The sequence below is a fragment of the Salminus brasiliensis genome, chromosome 1, assembly GCF_030463535.1.
Source record: "Salminus brasiliensis chromosome 1, fSalBra1.hap2, whole genome shotgun sequence".
Classification (NCBI taxonomy): Eukaryota; Metazoa; Chordata; class Actinopteri; order Characiformes; family Bryconidae; genus Salminus; species Salminus brasiliensis.
This window is the reverse complement of record NC_132878.1, coordinates 83472213-83490902: the sequence shown is the minus strand read 5'-3', so window position 1 is coordinate 83490902 and position 18690 is coordinate 83472213. Positions and strand designations below refer to the sequence as shown.

The 18690-nt window shown below is 40.1% G+C and overlaps 1 protein-coding gene across 1 annotated transcript in view; it reads left to right on the top strand.

Moving 5' to 3' along the window:
- The window catches only part of LOC140536643 (cadherin-7-like), a 180789-nt gene that overhangs the window by 149305 nt on the left and 12794 nt on the right, over positions 1-18690 (top strand). Inside the window, exons 10-11 of the mRNA XM_072658570.1 lie at positions 6823-6940; positions 11247-11498. Coding sequence (XP_072514671.1) covers positions 6823-6940; positions 11247-11498 — 370 coding nt within the window. The remainder of the gene's footprint in view (positions 1-6822; positions 6941-11246; positions 11499-18690) is intronic.

The following is an 18690-nucleotide window of genomic DNA, read 5'->3' as shown; positions in this document are numbered from 1 at the left end:
GAGCTCCATCATTCCAGAGAACACAATTTCACTGCTACACAGCTTAATACTGGGGGTATTTGTACCCCTCAAATCCACACCTGGCATTATTCTACTGACATTATTCCAGTTCCTATTCTATTAGCAGTGTTTCTTTACAGTGTCCTTATACTAGTGTGTGATTGCACATCTGTGTCAGCAATGGGTGCAACTTATAGTATAACTGAGTAAGGTTGTAATCAAATACAAATATATATTATTTGAAAGGATCAGATAATGCACTCGTCCTGTCACTCCACAGCAGATCCACTACTCCACATAACCCACACACTGGTTATTCTGGGGTCTCCTTCAAATAAATAAACTCAGCATAAACTTCTTACTGTTTAAACTTAGTTTACTTGTGTGTGCCGGTCTGCCGTCCTTGATTTTGCCTGATCTGTTTTTCATGACTTTAGTACATATACAGTGTGTGCAGAATTGTTAGGCAAATTGTATTTGAGAGGATTCTTTTTATTATTGAACAACAACTATGTTCTTAATCAACCCAAAAGACTCAAATATCAAAGCTTAATATTTTTGGAAGTTGGAGTGGGTTTTTTGTTGGAGTTGGAGTTGGCTATCTTAGGAGGATATCTGTTTGTGCAGGTAACTATTACTGTGCAGAATTATTAGGCAACTTAATAAAAAACAAATATATACCCATCTCACTTGTTTATTTTCACCAGGTAAACCAATATAACACAAAATTTAGAAATAAACATTGCTGACATTCAAAAACAAAACCAAAAACAAATCAGTGACCAATATAGCCACCTTTCTTTACCATGACACTCAAAAGCCTTCCATCCATAGATTCTGTCAGTTGCTTGATCTGTTTACGATCACCATTGCGTGCAGCAGACACCACAGCCTCCCAGACATTGTTCAGAGAGGTGTACTGTTTTCCCTCCCTGTAGATCTCACATTTCATGAGGGACCACAGGTTCTCTATGGGGTTCAGATCAGGTGAACAAGGGGGCCATGTCATCATTTTTTCTTCTTTTAGACCCTTACTGGCCAGCCACGCTGTGGAGTATTTGGATGCTTGTGATGGAGCGTTGTCCTGCATGAAAATCATGTTTTTTTTGAACGATACTGACTTCTTTCTGTACCACTGCTTGAAGGTGTCTTCCAGAAACTGGCAGTAGGTCTGGGAGTTAAGCTTCACTCCATCCTTAACCCGAAAAGGTCCCACATGTTCATCTTTGATGATACCAGGCCATACCAGTACCCCACCTCCACCTTGCTGGCGTCTGAGTCGTAGTGGTGCTCTCTGCCCTTTACTGATCCAGCCTCGGGCCCATCCATCTGGCCCATCAAGAGTCACTCACATTTCATCAGTCCATAAAACCTTAGAAAAATCAGTCTTACGATATTTCTTGGCCCAGTCTTGAAGTTTTATCTTATGTTTCTTGTTCAAAGGTGGTCGTTTTTCAGCCTTCCTTACCTTGGCCATGTCCCTGAGTTTCGCACACCTTGTGTTTTTTGATACTCCAGTAACGTTGCAGCTCTGAAATATGGCAAAACTGGTGGCAAATGGCATCTTGGCAGCTTCACGCTTGATTTTCCTCAATTCATGAGCAGTTATTTTGCGCCTTTTTTTTTTCAACACGTTTCTTTCTGTTGGCTATTTGCCATGAACCGCTTGATTGTTCTGTGATCACGCTTCAAAAGTTTGGCAATTTCAAGACTGCTGCATCCCTCTGCAAGACATCTCACAATTTTTGACTTTTCAGAGTCCGTCAAATCTCTCTTCTGACCCATTTTGCCAAAGGAAAGGAAGTTGCCTAATAATTAAGCACACCTTATATAGGGTGTTGATGTCATTAGACCACACCCCTTCTCATTACAGAGATGCACATCACCTGATTTACTTGATGGGTAGTTGGCTTTCAAGCCTATAGAGCTTGGAGTAGGACAACATGTATAAAAAGGATGATGTGATCAAAATACTCATTTGCCTAATAATTCTGCACACAGTGTACGAATGGATCCACATGGTTACTTAAGAACAATGTAGGAAAAGGTGTTTTTAGTTAAGTGTTTGGATGCAGCCAGGCACCTGCAGTTCACTACAGCAGTCTGACCTCAACACTGCTTTACCAAGCTATACAAGCTGATAAATGTGTGACAACCCATCTCAGCTTTTGGGCAGAAGCCACCAGATTTTGTTTTAAAATGTCCTGGCATTTCAAAGCATTCATGATGCCATGCATCCTAACAAGGTTCCCAGGGCCTTTGGAAGAGAAACAGGCCCACAGCATCACTATTTCACAGTGGTGCATGAGGTGCTTTTCTGCATACTCAGCTCTTGTGTTACGCCAGACCCACTTAGAGCATTTGTTGCCAAAAAGCTCTATCTTAGTTTCACCTGACCAAAGCACACAGTCCCAGGTGAAGTTCCAATACTGCTTAGCAAACTCCAAACGTTTGCGTTTATGATTGTGAGTGAGAAAAGGTTTGTTCCGTGCATGCCTCCCAAACAGCTTGTTGGCATGCAGATAGTGCCTGATGGTTGTTTTGGAGACTTTGTGACCCCAAGAAGCTACCATTTGTTGCAATTCTGTAACAGTGAGCTTTGGAGACTTTTTTATTTCTCTTATCATCCTCCTCACTGTGCGTGGTGGCAAAATAAACTTGCGTCCTCGTCCAGGCTTGTTTACCACTGTTCCAGTTGTTTTAAACTTCTTAATAATTCCTCTGACAGTAGATATGGACAGGTGTAGGTGAGTGGCTATTTTCTTGTAGCCATTGCCTGACTTGTGGAGGTCAACACACATCTGCCTTACTTGAATGGTATGTGCCTTTGTCTTTCCCATGTTGAAGAGAAATGGCCTCTGTGTCACGTCATATTTATACCCCAGGGAAACAGGAAGTTGTGAATTACTAATGAAATGTTCCTACATACTCTGATCAACTTCGTAAACTACTGTAGAATTGACAGAAATACTTTAATTACATTTATTTCCTAAGAAATGTTAGGGGTGCCAATAATTGTGGAACAGGTGATTTTATGAAGAATAATTATTTCTTAGTCAGGGATTTCTTTTTCCCCCTTAAAATTCACTTGAGTTAAAGGTTGGATTTAACTCTTTTTTCCATTGTGGTCCTATATTATTTAGAAAAAAACTCAATTTATTAGAAGCTAAAGAACACATCTTAACCAGGGGTGCCAATAATTATGGTGGGCACTATATATATATATATAGTGAGAGAGAGAGAATTTTTGTGCTGAACAGATAATGGCATTGTTTTACACCCATAATGAGTGGATTGATGGATGGATGGATGGATGGATGGATAGATTCAAACACTAATCATGAGACAGTTTGTACAAAAAGGCCTGGTGTTCCTTTGCAGCAGCCTCCAATAGATGCTTGGATTAAAAACATGTCCCTAAAGTGCTAAAAACCAGTCTCTGAAGGGCACTATTAATTAAACACTCCAGAGGGCCGGCCATTGGTCAAAGTAATAATTATGATTTAAAATCAGCTAAATAAACAGCTTAATCAGTGTTTATTTGATTCCCCATGCCTAAATATACTTGTGTGAAAGCTTTGAAATCAGGGAAAGAACAAGTGTTTGTAATTGCTGGCGACAATCCCAAATTGAGAATGTGCGAAAGAGTCACACCATTTGGACGAGAGACTATTATTAGAGTGGATATAACCCAAAGCTCAATTCACCCATAAAACAAGGTCCATGAAGACGTGGTTTGACTGCACAGAGCCCTGACCTTAGCCCCACTGAGCACCTTTGGGACGAACTGAAGCTTCGACTGCGAGACAGGCCTTCTTGTCCAACATCAGTGCCTGACCTCACAAATGCCCTTTTACTAAATGGGCACAAATGGGTCGAGATACACACTTCAAAATGTGGAAAGCCATCCCAAAAGAGTGGAGGCGGTTATTTGCGCAAAGGGGCAATATCCCCGCTCATGATTTTGAAATGGCATGTCCAACAACCTCATTTAGGTGTGAAGGTCAGGTGTCCACATGGAAGTATGAGTGATACTAAATTAACAAAAAGAGCAGTCCAGTTGATTATGACTCAGATCACTTTTGTGTAATTAAGTTGAGTTCACTGACCTCAAATTACTCAATCAAGTATGTTAGAAGCTTGAAACCACTTGACATAAAATTCAATAAAATCAACATTTCATTATTTCGAGTGTTCACAGCAATAGCCACTTTGGTTTAGCTTGTAATTCAGGGTGAGTTTATGGAAAATCTATTAATAAATTTGTTTTACTAGTAAAATAATTTATATAACACTTACTTTTATGAATCATCACTCTACCCCCTCCTGCAATGGCTGAGAAAGCCCAATGCACTGCACGTTAAATTAAGTCTCTGTCCAAATACAAACAGACCTGACTGTAGCTCTCCTTACATTGGCAGATGGTCTAAAACAAGAAATCTAGAGCAAGAAATCCAGTTATGATGCTCACTGTCTTCATATATGATCTGATCACCAACTGAGCACCATGTGTGGCAGACTTTCCAGTTTAATCAGGCTGGGGCTTGGTGAGAAACTGAGAGTGGTGGCTGAGATACTGTGCTTTGACCCAAGGGAGGGAGGGGAACCTGCCATACATAGATTCTAGATGATGTAATCAAGAGATGCAATATCTTCTACATAGTAATCATCAAATGTGGAAATATATCAATGTGCCCCACCTCACTTGCTAATGTATCTACAAGGGCTGTGAACAAACAGTGTTGGTGCAAGCAATGTGCGTCAAGAGAGGATTTACTGACTGATTCTGTCCTGCAGCTCTTGTTTTTACACATGCTTAGTCCACTGTTGTTTCACCAGCTTTCATTTGTATACCATTACCTAGATCAATGGCCAGCTGGCCGGAGTCTGCAATCTCTTCATAAGACGTCAGTGTCCTCATAAGTTAATCAGACGGTATTGATCCTTGTCTACCCCTGAAGATTTAGATCAGCTTAAAAAGATTCCTCTCTCGAGATCGGCCCAGCGCTGCTGCCAAATAACCACTTAGTACAATTATAAGCGATAAGTGGTATCACTTATGTTTAAAACTTTGGCCTTTTTCAAAATGAATCGACTTCAATCTGTGGCATAAATCATGGTGTATTTTATCTGCATCTAGCTGCCATCTTTAGTTTCTTACAAATTATTAATAATGCAATTTATGAGAGTGGGTGATCAACACGCCTGGACAAATTATCTGGAGATCCTTTTTATAACATGTCAGAGAGACAAAGTTTTCTTTTTGAGTGAAAGGCTGAAACATCAATTACCGCCTCGATGTAAACAACTCTCATAATAAAAGTAGAGTAAATGTACAGTGACATTTTAGTTCAGACCCACAAACGGCTGGCACAACAGGGGAGCATGGGGCTCAACCTAACATAGGATAAAATCCTGTATGTAAAATCAAATGTGGGTTTTAATTTTGCCAGATACCCAATGGATATTTCTTATTATTCAAGTCAAGCATGATTTTGTCCCAAGGTATCATTTTGTATGATGCTGATAGTCATAAATCATAAAATGTGGCATAAGCATGTACCTATATATTTATATATTTTATACTACATATATAAACAACTGTCAGTCTGGTTGTTAGGACACCAGTGGTTCCTTTCATTTTCAAGACATTCCAAATTGTTGCTGTTATTTTCATTGTCCGTAAGATGTCTCTGATAGATGTTGTTCAGTTGCTTCTTTCTATAGCTTCAAAAAAAGTTTTACCCTGCATTTATTGTTAAAAACTATAAACCAACACGAAGACTGGATTTCTTCCGCCTTAGACAACTCTGGTCTTCATGTTGGTTTATGCATTTTAACATTAAATGCAGGGTGAAACCAAGAACTGACATCATTTATTATTTGTATAAACAATGGGCAACAAGAAACACCTGCCAGTCATGTTCTGAGTATTTGCTTTCAAACAAAATGTGCCATGTTCTAAGTTGTTTAAGTTGTTCAACAATATCAGGAAGAAATATTTTTTATCTTTTGATCTCAAACCCAAATCTGAAACCCAAACCCAAAACAAACTAATTGTTGTCAGTTGTTTCATTGCTTTCAAAAAGTGTGTACATATGTGGGAGTTTGTTGACAGAAACAATATAGGCAAGCTGACATTTGCTCATTAGTGTGATCAGTAGACAGTAGTTTCACAAGGGGAAACTTACTTAAAGAAATAAATAAACAGATCATGAAAAAACATTAATATATGTATGTAACTGACATACTGTACATCATGCAAATGAAAAAGTGTGCATTTATAATAGCTCATGACATAACAAATAGTGGTATTTATATATAGTTCACAATGCCTTCCATTGTCTTCCTGCCTTCTCCTGTTTGCAAATAAAATGTGAAAAATCTGAACAGCTTTGTATTTAATATGCTAGGTCAGGTATTAGTTGTCCCCTAACTTTGGCAGACATTGCACCTGCAATATGTCATTGATGTTGACACTGTATTTTATTTTATCAAGGGCATTATGGCTTACAGTAGCTTCATCACAGTTGCTTTAGAAGTGTGTTACTTGCAGTGATATTGTGGGTGTTTCAATAGGCCCAATTATTTCTGTATGAGATACTAATGTAATTTTATATTACCTTATATCTAAATGGATTTGAGAAAATGGAAAAAAAAAACTTTGCCGTTTCAGCCTTGCTATTTTGTAACTCAGATTGTCAGAAGGCAGTCCATCAACTCACACATGCACAATCAAGCTGTCAGGTGTGTCTGTTTTCTTCCTGTAGTCTGGTGTGAGGAAGTGTCTGAAGCTGCTTTTGTCTTTCTCTATGTCCTCAGGTGATCCAGACCATCAGCGCAGTGGATAAAGACGAGCCTCCCAGTGGCCATCGCTTCTACTTCTCCCTCGCTCTGCCCGCCGCCAGCAACCACAACTTCACCCTGCGAGACAACAAAGGTAAGCAGGGCTGCTCTGAAGTGCTGTCTGGGTCTGAAAATAAGAGACACTGCATAAGTCAGAGTATAATAACGAAGGACCCAAGGTGTAAGCAGGAATGTGTAGTGTTGAAGTACCTTTTGTCAAGCCTTAGTTTTTGTTATGACAAGTGTTAGATAGATATATAGATAGATAGATAGAGATGTACAGAAATAGATGGATATGGATGGATGGATGGATGAATGGATGAATGGATGGATGGATGGAGAGAAAGACAGATAGAGAGAGACAGATAGATCTCTGTTTAAAATGTAATTAAGAAATGGCATTTTATTGGAATGGTGGAATGGTGGAGGTCAAGCTGAGGTCTGGAAGACCAGAAAATATTGAATATTTTTAAAAGAACTGCTTGTAGGATGACAAGCAAGGAAAATCAAAACCCTCCATTTGAATTCAAAATACCTTCATGAAGATTTTGCAGACTCAAGACTGGTGGTGCACTGTTCTACTTCTACAGATATCCCCTAACATTTCCTGCATCCTCACCACAAAATTCAGTGGCAGACATTTTTAACATGAACAAGCCTGATGATCTTTGGAAACATGTTCTGTGGACCTATGAAGTTAAAGAACTATAGAACTACAGATTAATCATGCGTTGGACTTGTGTACCAGTGGTGCAGGGAACATTTCACTAAAGGAAAGGAAGAAAGACAAGTTTATGGATCTGAGAAACCTTGACAAGGATCAGATTGTGATGGCTGGACAACTGGGTCAGAACATCTCCAAAACATTAGGCAGGTATTGTGGGGTGTTTCTGGTATACAGTGGTCATGGGGCAGTGGTGGCTCAGCGGTTAGAGCTCCGGGCTATTGATGACAGAGTTGTGGATTCGATATCTGGGCTCGGCAAGCTGCCACTGTTGGACCCTTGAGCAAGGCCCTTCACCCTCTCTGCTCCCTTGGCGCCGCAGCAATGACTGCCCACTAATCCGGGCATGTGTGCTCACTGTCTGCTGTGTGTGTTTCACTGGTGTGTATGTGTGTGGATAGGCTAAAAGTGGAAGCCAAATTCCATCTATGTCACAAATGGTGTATATGGTTGTCTTTGTCTTTGTCATAACTTACCAAAAGTGCTCCAAGTAAAGACAACCGTACAAACCATTGAGGCCCCACTTTCCAACTTACAGGACTTGAGGGATATACTGCTCATCTTGGTGCCACATACCACAGGACAGCTTCTAAGGTCTCGTGGAGTCCATGCCTCAATTGTTCAGAGCTGTTGTGGCAGCACAAGGGGGACCTACCAACATTTTAAACCCCACCATCTGCTCCATGTTCCTCAATCCTACCAGAGACCTTTTAGCTCACAGACGAAGCTGCCTCCCTCAGAGGTTCTTAAAGTTTTTCAAAGTTCTCAGGATTTGATCTCCTCTTGTAGACATGTAGTGTTACACAATGTGTTTACATATGCACAACATAAAAAAGACCCAGGGCTCAAACTAGAAGACAACATCAGCTGAGACATTGACCGGTGTTGGGAGAGGTATTGGATTAATAAATACTGCATGGCACTTCACGTTTAAAAGTTCACTTTTGAAAGTATTTTGTTCTGTTTTTGAAGGAGTTACTGTACTCCTAAGGCATCTGTATTTTTGTAAATTAGTTTTAGTCCAAATTGAATTTATTATATGTTTTCATTGATTCCTGAAACTCTTTTGGCTGCCTGTTCACACAAAAAGTGTTATTATAAACAGTTCAGTTGAGGTTTATATTCAGCATTTCACAAAGAATAAAAAAGAAAATCAACAAAACAGTTTTAAATGTGGTTTTAATTAAACTTTAAATGACTATTTGTGAAAAAATGCATTCCAAAATCTGATTCTGTATCTCAGGAGCTCAAAACAAGAGGGCTGCATATAAAACAAGCTATGAAAGGATTTTTAATCAAGTTTCTTTTAGAAAAAATAAACTGTTTAAGAAGCAAACCATTGAAGTCAATGGACAAATGTTAAATGGTAAAACTGTCTGGGACCCATTTATCCATTTATCTTTTTCTTGCTTTGCAGTTTATGTATGTACATTACTATACACAGGTTGTTGTGTACAGGCTCTCTATTCTAAACTATGCTAAATCTGAATTTGTATAATACATGCGGCTCTAGCTGTATTGCACTTGACACACCTCTGCTTGTAAGATCTGTTGAAGATAAAGGTCAAGCCTCTAATTCAGCTGTACATTACAGTATGTCGCTGCCAAGTTGCTATCTAAGCAGTTATATCAAGTAAGAATGCAGAAGACACTTTCCTTAAGCTGCCAAATTAGCGTGGCTCTGCATTTTGAGATGTTTTAGACTTCAGCTTGTCATCCGTGGATAAGAAGCTAAAACTCCCAGCCTGTTTGTCTCACCTTTGAATGCAGTTTTCAGGATTAGAACACCCATGAATGTTAATTGAGGGTTTTTCGCAGTGCGGGGACACAAACAGATCAGATCTTTTAAGTATAATGGAGCCATTTGAAAGTATAATTTAATCTCTGAGTGAACCCTCTCTACTGGAACAAAAAAAAGGAATTCTGTGCTCTATGCATTTTTTTGTCTCACAGAGATAAGTGTAATGTTTCTGCGCATCTGATTTGTTTCTTGTTTTCGCCTATTGTCAAATTCTGTCACAACTGAGAATCCAAAATGGGATATTTATAAGGATCTGATTTTTCTGGAGGATGTTGTCGCTGTGACTCAAATGGTTTCTGTCAGGTCTTTGCAGTCTGGTTTTTATTTTTACTGTGATTGCTCGCTCTCATGTAGCTGTATTTCCCTGTATTTCCTGCATACATTTCCCATTCATCAATCCACACATCATGCCATTCATCCATCTAGCTATCCTTACATACAGACATCAGTCCATCCTTCTAAATATATATATATTTAATCTCAGTCTCAGTGAACAGTCAGATTGTAATTCATATAACATTTACGTCAAACCACTTCAGCGTCGTCATAAATCCACATGCGTGGGAATAGTAGTGTAGTGTCATAGTAATAGTATAATATAATGGTAGTATCATATGGGATATGGAAATCTGATGCACAGTCATTTTAATCTTAGTCAGTTCATAATTCATGCAACATTAACATCAGGCCAACTCAATTTTGTCAATTGATTTGGACAACTTTTATATGGAGTACTGAAATCCCTGTCTCGGTTCATATGTGGTACCGAAATCCGTATCTGAGCAACCAGATTGTACTTTTCATTATAGTTTAATCATAACTTGGCGTATGTGGAAATAGACCCCTTATGGCAGCATTATCAAATTATCTTCATATTCACATGGTTTTATTTAAATATTTTACTATTACTATTTTACTATGGTTACACTTTGCATTACGTTTACAAGGGAGTGATTATCCTGTAAAACATCTCGGAGATAACAGTTTTATTATTGTGCCTTATTATGAATCTATCTTACTAACTCAGTCATGCATACAGAGAAACCCTCATTTTCAGTGAACTGAAAAACTACTAAGCAAAGAAAAATGTGGGATGCATAGCTTTAAAAGTAATATATGTAAGACCTGTTTTATGAGTGTTTTACATTCAAGAAGCAATTCAGACTGAAACACTTCTTATAACTTCAGCATGATATTCTAAAGGGACATATGTAAATGTGGTTTTATGACATCACAAAAACTACATTTAAAAAGGCTGTTTTTGCTGCTTATTTTCCATGAATGGACTAAGAAGTCAATAGTATGTTGTAAAATCTTTTTTACACACTACATCAAGCTATTTCCCCATGATATGGGTCCTAAACCTTTTACTCATGTGTTGTTTTCTTAAATGTAATTGCAGTGTTATAACTGCAATTCATTACAGAGATGAATGTATATATACTTGTGTTTACATTCTGTGTACTTTTTCTGTGTTTTTCAGTGTCAGGCAACAACAAAAAAATATGAAAATAACACATTCCAAATATAAACTTTGTTTTTTTTCTGCGAAGTAAGACTGTACACGCAACAGTAACTTTTCATCACATCTCACATCTCCTGCTTTCAAACACAAATATAGTTTTAATTGAATATTCAGAATCTGGGCTTTTGACAGAATTCCTCAACGTTTAATCAGCCAAACAAACTTTAAATTACCACAGGCATTTGTTAATGCTAACAATAAGTGCAATTTCTGAGGGCTAACATCTACCATACCTTTATCCATCCATTGCCTAGTGTGTGCAGACCAATCAGTCTTTCCACTGACATTGTAATGCACTACTCATCATGACTTTGACCCTTTCTTTGACCTCTGCATAATTCCTCCTGCAGATAACACAGCGTCGGTGTTGACTAAGCGAGGTGGATTCCGCAGGAGGGAGCAGGCTTTGTACCAGCTGCCCGTGCTGATCGTGGACAGTGGTAGCCCCGCCCTCAGCAGCACTAACACTCTTTTAGTACGTGTGTGTGACTGTGATGGAGACGGCGTAGCCCAAGCCTGCGGGGCTGTGGCTTACACACTGCCTGCAGGTCTCAGCACTGGAGCTCTCTTGGCCATCCTGGGCTGCATCTTCACATTGTTGGGTAAGACACATGCTAACTTCATGCACTATGATCACTAGATTATAGGAACAGTGGTAGCAATTTGCAGCAAATGTTCGAACCTAAAAATAAAATAAATAAAGATTTTCGGCTTGGGAATATCTTTTTGGTAAAATTACCCAATTCCTAGAGAAACTTTACAGTATGTGTAGGTCCTTTACATTTTAAAATACTTTTCAAGCTTGCACACCTCACTTACAGAAACAATTGATTAAAAAACATTGATTAAAAGGGTCTATTTTTAATAAGCCTACTTCCTAATACTAGGTGGTGAGGTGTTCCTAATACTCAATTGGCCTTAAAGAAGAAGGAGCACTTGAACAGGAAAAAAAAAAAGAACTTAACAGAATTTAACACAAAACTCAAAATAGTTATTATTTCCATCATTATTTCTCCACATAATAGATATAATAGATAAGTAGAATTGGCATAATTTAGCAGATTTCCCTCTTCAATAGCTTTCTAACAGTGGATGTAAAAAAGTTAATTTCTAACAGTGCATGAAAACATTATTTTGTATAAATTAACTTTCATTGTTATTGTTAGTAATCAAAACAACCAGATAATGTTCTTTATTTGTTTTCATTTGGAATTGATGTAGAACTAGAGATTTTTTTTTCCAAAGGCTTCTAATTTTAATAGATATGGAATCTCAAAAGGAGATGTTTCCATTTGACTCTCTTAACTCATGTCTCTTAACTCAAATACGGCCTGATGAATTACTGTAGTTATATCAGTGCAGAATAGTCCAATTTAAATGTACAATTAGTATCACGTGCAGTACATGCAGGTAATGCCTACAAGGTGTCTACAACTCACTTTCCCAACGTTCATTAGACAACTAATGTCAAAGTGCTTTTTTTTTAGACTATGCTTTATAGGAGCTCTACACAGAGGCTGATCTAGCCTGTGGCTTTGGTTTCAGCTCATCAGCATCGTATCACACCATGCCAAATTGCTTTCTGACACCTATAAAGCTTCTGATGAAGGAAAACCAATTAACTCAACCACCAGAGTGATCAGCATCTTAAATATCCTCCTCTCCTGTCATTTCTGTCGAGAATCTTCATCACTTGAAGAACAGACATGATTGTTGTGTTCTGTGCTTGTGGAGCGGCTAGTCATTCAACCTTTAGGAGTGTTAGAGTAAATTACAGCTACATTCTATTCTAGGAACAAGCGTACCTGATTGAATTGCTAAAGAATTAAGAACAGTACAAATATCACTATAACATAAATGCAAATTGAATGAATAAGTGAAATTGACAACTCTATATACTCTAATTACATTGTATGTAATTGTTGGGCAGCACTGACCACATTACATATTTTGTTAATTGAGGAAGTGACTCAAAGGAGGCACAACCTCTGCAGCAAACTTAATTTGTACTGTAATGCAAATGTTCATGCGCAGTTACTTTAATTAAAGTTAGAATATTATTATCTGCATACCCATCCAGTTGTAAAATCTCTAAAATGTATGAACTCATGAAGTCTTAATTGACTCATTGGGAATTGTCAGCTGATGACAATTCCAAAATGTAATGAGTTCTCTGGCTCTTTAAACCTTGTGCTAACACTCAGCAACCTTACTGTTACTCCAAGGCTGAGGATCTGAAGCTAAATGATACCTACATTGCAGGAGAAAACAATAAAAAGTGTATCTAGCATGCCACTGTCATGGCAAAGGAAATGTGGTAATGGTAGTTTAGGGGACCTGTGGAAGTCAATGCTCGATCAGGAAGACCAGTAAAATCTCAAAACTGGTCGTACTGTTGCCACCAAGGCAACAGATGAACATGTTTCATATGGGATTAAGAGGTGGTGCACCACTCTAATACTTAGTGTTGTTTCTACCTGCGACCTCAATATTTTGACACCCCTAATGCATTCAGCTACTGTAAGTTGCACCCATCACTGAAACATATGCACACACACAGCTTGTCCAGTCCCTGTAGAGAAGTACCTCTAATAGAATAGGACTCTCTGAATCAGATAAACATGAACCCCCAGTATAAAGCCCCCAGCATTGAGCTGTGGAGGAACGGGACTGTGTTCTTTGGAATGATAGGCTCCATCCAATACTTTTAGGATGAGCTAGGGAGTTGGGGATGAGATAGGGGGTGATCATCCAGCATCCTGACCTCAGTAATGTTGCTAACTTCAGTCAAATATTTGTGCTCCTGCTCCAAAGTCTAGTAGAAAGTCTTTCCTGGACAGTAGAGAGCTCTTAATACCCTTAATTTTGGAGGGAACAATAAATGAGCAGGTTTCCCAAAAAATGGAACTCTGGTCTCAATTGCCAAAGCCAGGAACAGTATAAAGGGAGTGTTATTAGGTACTATTTTGTTTCTATTTTTACATACATCTAATAATAATGTACTTCTGCAGCAAAAATTTGCTAGTGCATTAACAAAATTATAGTTATTAGTTCAAGTATAATTTAAAAGTTTTCACACAACTTGTATATTTGGACCTAGTTACTTATATATATCATCATGAAAAAAACATTATTTGAATTTTTTCTACCTTTTTGACACAATGTGAATCTGCCCATTCTTTACATTTGATTACATATCAGAATGACTAGACCAATATAAATGCTCCAAAATGACAAAATGTTTTTATATTGACTTCCGTTGAAATGTGTATGTCCAGGAACTGCTGGACCTAAAAACAATCTTGCCATCTCCTTTGAGAACTCACTGGTCACTCCTTCTACAGAAGCTGGAAGTCTTGGTGTAGTCATAGATGATCAGTTATCGTTCTCAGGTCATGTTGCAAATGTAACTCGGTCCTGCAAATTTCTCCTGTACAACATCCGGAGAATTCGACCCTTCCTCTCTAGAGAGGCCGCCCAGGTGCTCGTTCAGTCTCTCGTCACTTCCAGACTTGACTACTGCAACTCTCTTCAGCCATGTTATTCCACTGCTGCGTTCTCTTCACTGGCTTCCTGTAGCTGCTTCCCACATCAGATTCAAAACCCTGACGCTGGCCTACAAAGATAAGAATGGACCAGCCCCTCCATACTTGATGGCAATGGTCAAAAGCTGATCGCACCAAGAGCCCTTCGAGCTTCAAGTACGGCTCGGCTTGACCCACTATTCCTCAAATTTTGCGGAAGACAAGCGTCCAGACTTTTTTCTGTCCTGGCACCAAAGTGGTGGAACAAGCTTCCCCTGGGTGTCTGAACGGCCGAGTCGCTGTCTTCAAACGCAAACTGAAGACCCACCTCTTCCGAGAGTACTTGGACGAATAGAGTACTATGGTCACCTTATTGTCTTGTGTTTAGTAATGTCTAAAGCTTAAAGGTATCTTTGAACTATTAGTCTATTCTAACTAGCTAAGGTTTTCTTGGGTAAATATCAATGCACGTTGTAAGTCACTCTGGACAATACCGTCTGCTGAATACCATAAATGTAAATGTAAATGTAAATATACACACTGCATATGCTGTATGCATATATTTCATATTTGAACTTATATGATATATGAAAATTTGGTTGGCGATGGAGAAACGTTGGCCTTGTGTTGGAGCTTGCCCCTATTTTCTGTGAAAGTTGTGAAATCTTTGAGGTTTTTGGTGAAATGACAACTTCAAAGGGGCAAGAGGAGCACGACAACTTTCCTGTGGCAAAAAATTTCACCCATGATAATGAAACCCTCTTTGTAACGCAAGCCCCAGGCCAGTGGTCATTGATGAGTGGCCTCCGGCCTTGTGCACCTTCAAGCCTCATTATGTGAATGTATTATTTTTTGTCTTATCTGTGTATGTTCTTCTATCTTCTAAACATCTCACCCCTAAACAGGCTGTACTTTTTCATATCTGCCTCATTTTCTTCTCTTCTTCTCCTCCGTCCTCTTGTGTCATCATCCCGACCTTGATTTATGTAACATTCATTTTCTGCCTCCTCTTTCTTTTCGCGCTTCTTTGTTCTTTCCCTTCCTGTCTTCATCCTCTTGTTGCTCTAACACCCTCTGCAATAACATCTCTCTCTCTCTCTCTCTCTCTCTCTCTCTCTCTCTCTCTCTCTCTCTCTCTCTCTCTCTCCTGCCATCTCTCAAGCTTCTCCTCCAGCCAGCTCAGTCTCAATCTGCTGGCTGCCATGGTGTGGCTGATGCTTTGTGATTGCATTGTTTTGGCTGCAAGGTCTGATGAGACAAGTGAGAAAACAGTGAGGTCTCCTGAGGAGCTGTCAGCCTCAGGCCACCTTCACCCAGCAGAGACTAAACTAAGCCAGCACTGAAGCGAAGGCTGCCCCAGACTTACCATCAGTCTGTTTAGATTTATAGACTGTGTCATGATCGAAACAGAATCAGAGACTAATCTCCCAAAGAATGGCCAGTAAAAATGGAAGAAGGGATGTGCTAATATGGAATTTCTTCAGGGCGGCAGGTGCAGATTTGCTCTGTGAAATCACCACTGTTAACACCCAGCACCCTTAAAAATAAAGGTATTCAAGTGAGGAATCACCATCAAGTGATGGTTCTTTAAACCAATTCAAAAACTAGGTGAACAAAGTTACCATATTGTCATGCACACTATTTGGACACAAGTATTGGGACACCTGCTTATTCATTGTTTATCTGAAATCAAGGGTATTTAAAAAGAGCTTGTCCTGCTTTTGTTGGAGTAACTGTTTCTACTGTCCAGGGATGGCTTTCCACTAGACTTTGGAGCATTGCTGTGAGGATTTGATTGCATTTAGTTACAACAGCGTTAGTGAGGTCAGGATGTTGAGTGATTACCACCCCACCTAATTCCCACCTCATCCCAAAAGTATTGTCAAGTCAAGTCAAGTCAAGTGGGTTTATTGTCATTTCAACTACATACAGAGTACACAGTGAAACGAAACAACGTTCCTCCAGGACCATGGTGCAACACAGACAGTGCATACAAGACACAAGTGCAACACAAACAAACAAGTGTGGACAGACAACACAACACAGTACAGACAGAGGATAATAAATAATGACGGTAGTGTGCAAGTTGTGCAATGTGCAATAAATAGAGTCCAGTGAGGTAGTCAAGTTATTAGTGCAAATGCTTGTGCAAAAAATGCTTCCCATGTTATCTGGGGTAAATGGTTGGAAAGAGAGAGAGAGGGAGAGTGTACATGTACCAGAAAGATATCAGTTCAGAAGTTGAGTTGTGTTGAGGAGTCTGATGGCTTGGGGGAAGAAGCTGTTGCAGAGTCTGGTCGTGTTGGACCGGATGCTGCGGTACCTTCTTCCTGATGGCAGGAGGGAGAACAGTCTGTGTGAAGGGTGGGTGGAGTCATCCACAATGCTGGTTGCTTTGCGGATGCAGCGGGTGGTGTAAATGTCCATGACGGAGGGGAGAGAGACTCCGATGATCTTCTCAGCTGTCCTCACAATGCGTTGGAGGGACTTGCGGTCAGAGGCTGTGCAGGTCCCAAACCAGGCAGTGATGCAGCTGCTTAGGATGCTCTCTATGGTTCCCCTATAGAAGAGGGTGAGGATGGGTGGAGGGAGACGGGCCTTTCTCAGCTTCCGGAGGAAGTAGAGATGCTGTTGGGCTTTCTTGGCTGTAGAGCTGGTGTTCAGGGACCAGGTGAGGTTCTCCGCTAGGTGGACACCAAGGAACTTGGTGCTCTTAACGATCTCCACAGAGGAGCCGTTGATGTTAAGCGGAGAGTGGTCCGGTCTTGATTTCCTGAAGTCAACAACCATTTCCTTGGTCTTCTCTACATTCCAGTGAAGGTTGTTGACTGTACACCAGTCTGTCAGCTGTGGGATGATGGTGTTGAATGCTGAACTGAAGTCTATGAACAGCATTCTGACGTAGGTGTCCTTCTTCTCCAGGTGGGTAAGGGAGAGATGAAGGGTGGTGGTGATGGCATCGTCCGTGGAGCGGTTGGGACGATATGCAAATTGCAGGGGGTCCAATGAAGAGGGCAGTTGGTTCTTGATGTTCCTCATGACTAACCTCTCGAAGCACTTCATGATGATGGGCGTGAGAGCTACGGGACGGTAGTCATTGAGGCAGGACACCGTGGACTTCTTCGGCACGGGGACGATGGTGGTGGTCTTGAGGCACGTTGGGACAGTGGAGCTGCGCAGGGAGACGTTGAAGATGTCCGTGAGAACATCTGTCAACTGGTCTGCACACTCTCTGAGCACTCTGCCGGGGATGTTGTCTGGTCCTGCAGCTTTCCGTGGGTTGACTCTGCGCAGAGTTTTCCTCACGTCCACTGCAGTCAGGCACAACACCTGCTCGTCCGGCTTGGGTGTGGTCTTTCTCATCAACGTGTTGTTCTGTGCCTCAAACCGTGCATAAAAGTCGTTCAGGGCATCGGGGAGGAAGGCATCACTGTCACAGGACGGTGGCATTGTCCTTGGATGATGTTCTGAACACAAAACCCTCAGAACACAGTTTTACCAGAAGAATTTAATCTTGTCAAAGTCTTTGGCATAGGCCCTGTCGTCAGCCCTGGTCTTGCAACATCTAGACTTAAACCCACCCCGGGCAGCTGGCGGGACCAAACAGGTGGCATAACGTGACGTAGCTTCTGAAAGCAGAAAAAAGGTGCATAAGTAGAACCCTTAAACACAGGTGGTGGCTGGTGATTGGGAAAAGAAAGGTAAGACTGCATTAGAGTCTCCTGATAGACTTTTGCTAGAGCTTTCATTTCCACTGCTCCACAGCTCAATGCTTTACACCCCTCTAACACACACCTGGCATTAGGCATGGTGCCAATAGGATCATCTTTATCTGCTCTAGAAAGTCAGATTGTATTGGCAGTACTTCTCTACAAGAACTGTAGAGCTGTGTGTGTGCATTTGCACATCTGTGTCAGTGATGGGTGCAATTTAAAGTAGCTGAATGCATTTATTAGAAGGAGTGTCCACAAACATTTGGACTTGTTCAATAACAAGGTCATGTAAGGCCATATAATACAACATCCACATAGTTTTAATTGTATTGCCAATTACATCGGTAACCTTTATTCACTCTATGCTATAAATATTTTAAACACATCAGTAAAAATAAATATGAAGGTAATTAAGAAGAAAGAGCAAGGACTATTAATAACATGCCATTAGTTAATAGCTGATCATAATACAGTAAAGAAGTGTTGAAGATGCTTCTTTTGTAATATACAGGCAGGTCAGTGTAGTGATTACCTTCTTATGCTGTTGTATTAACTGC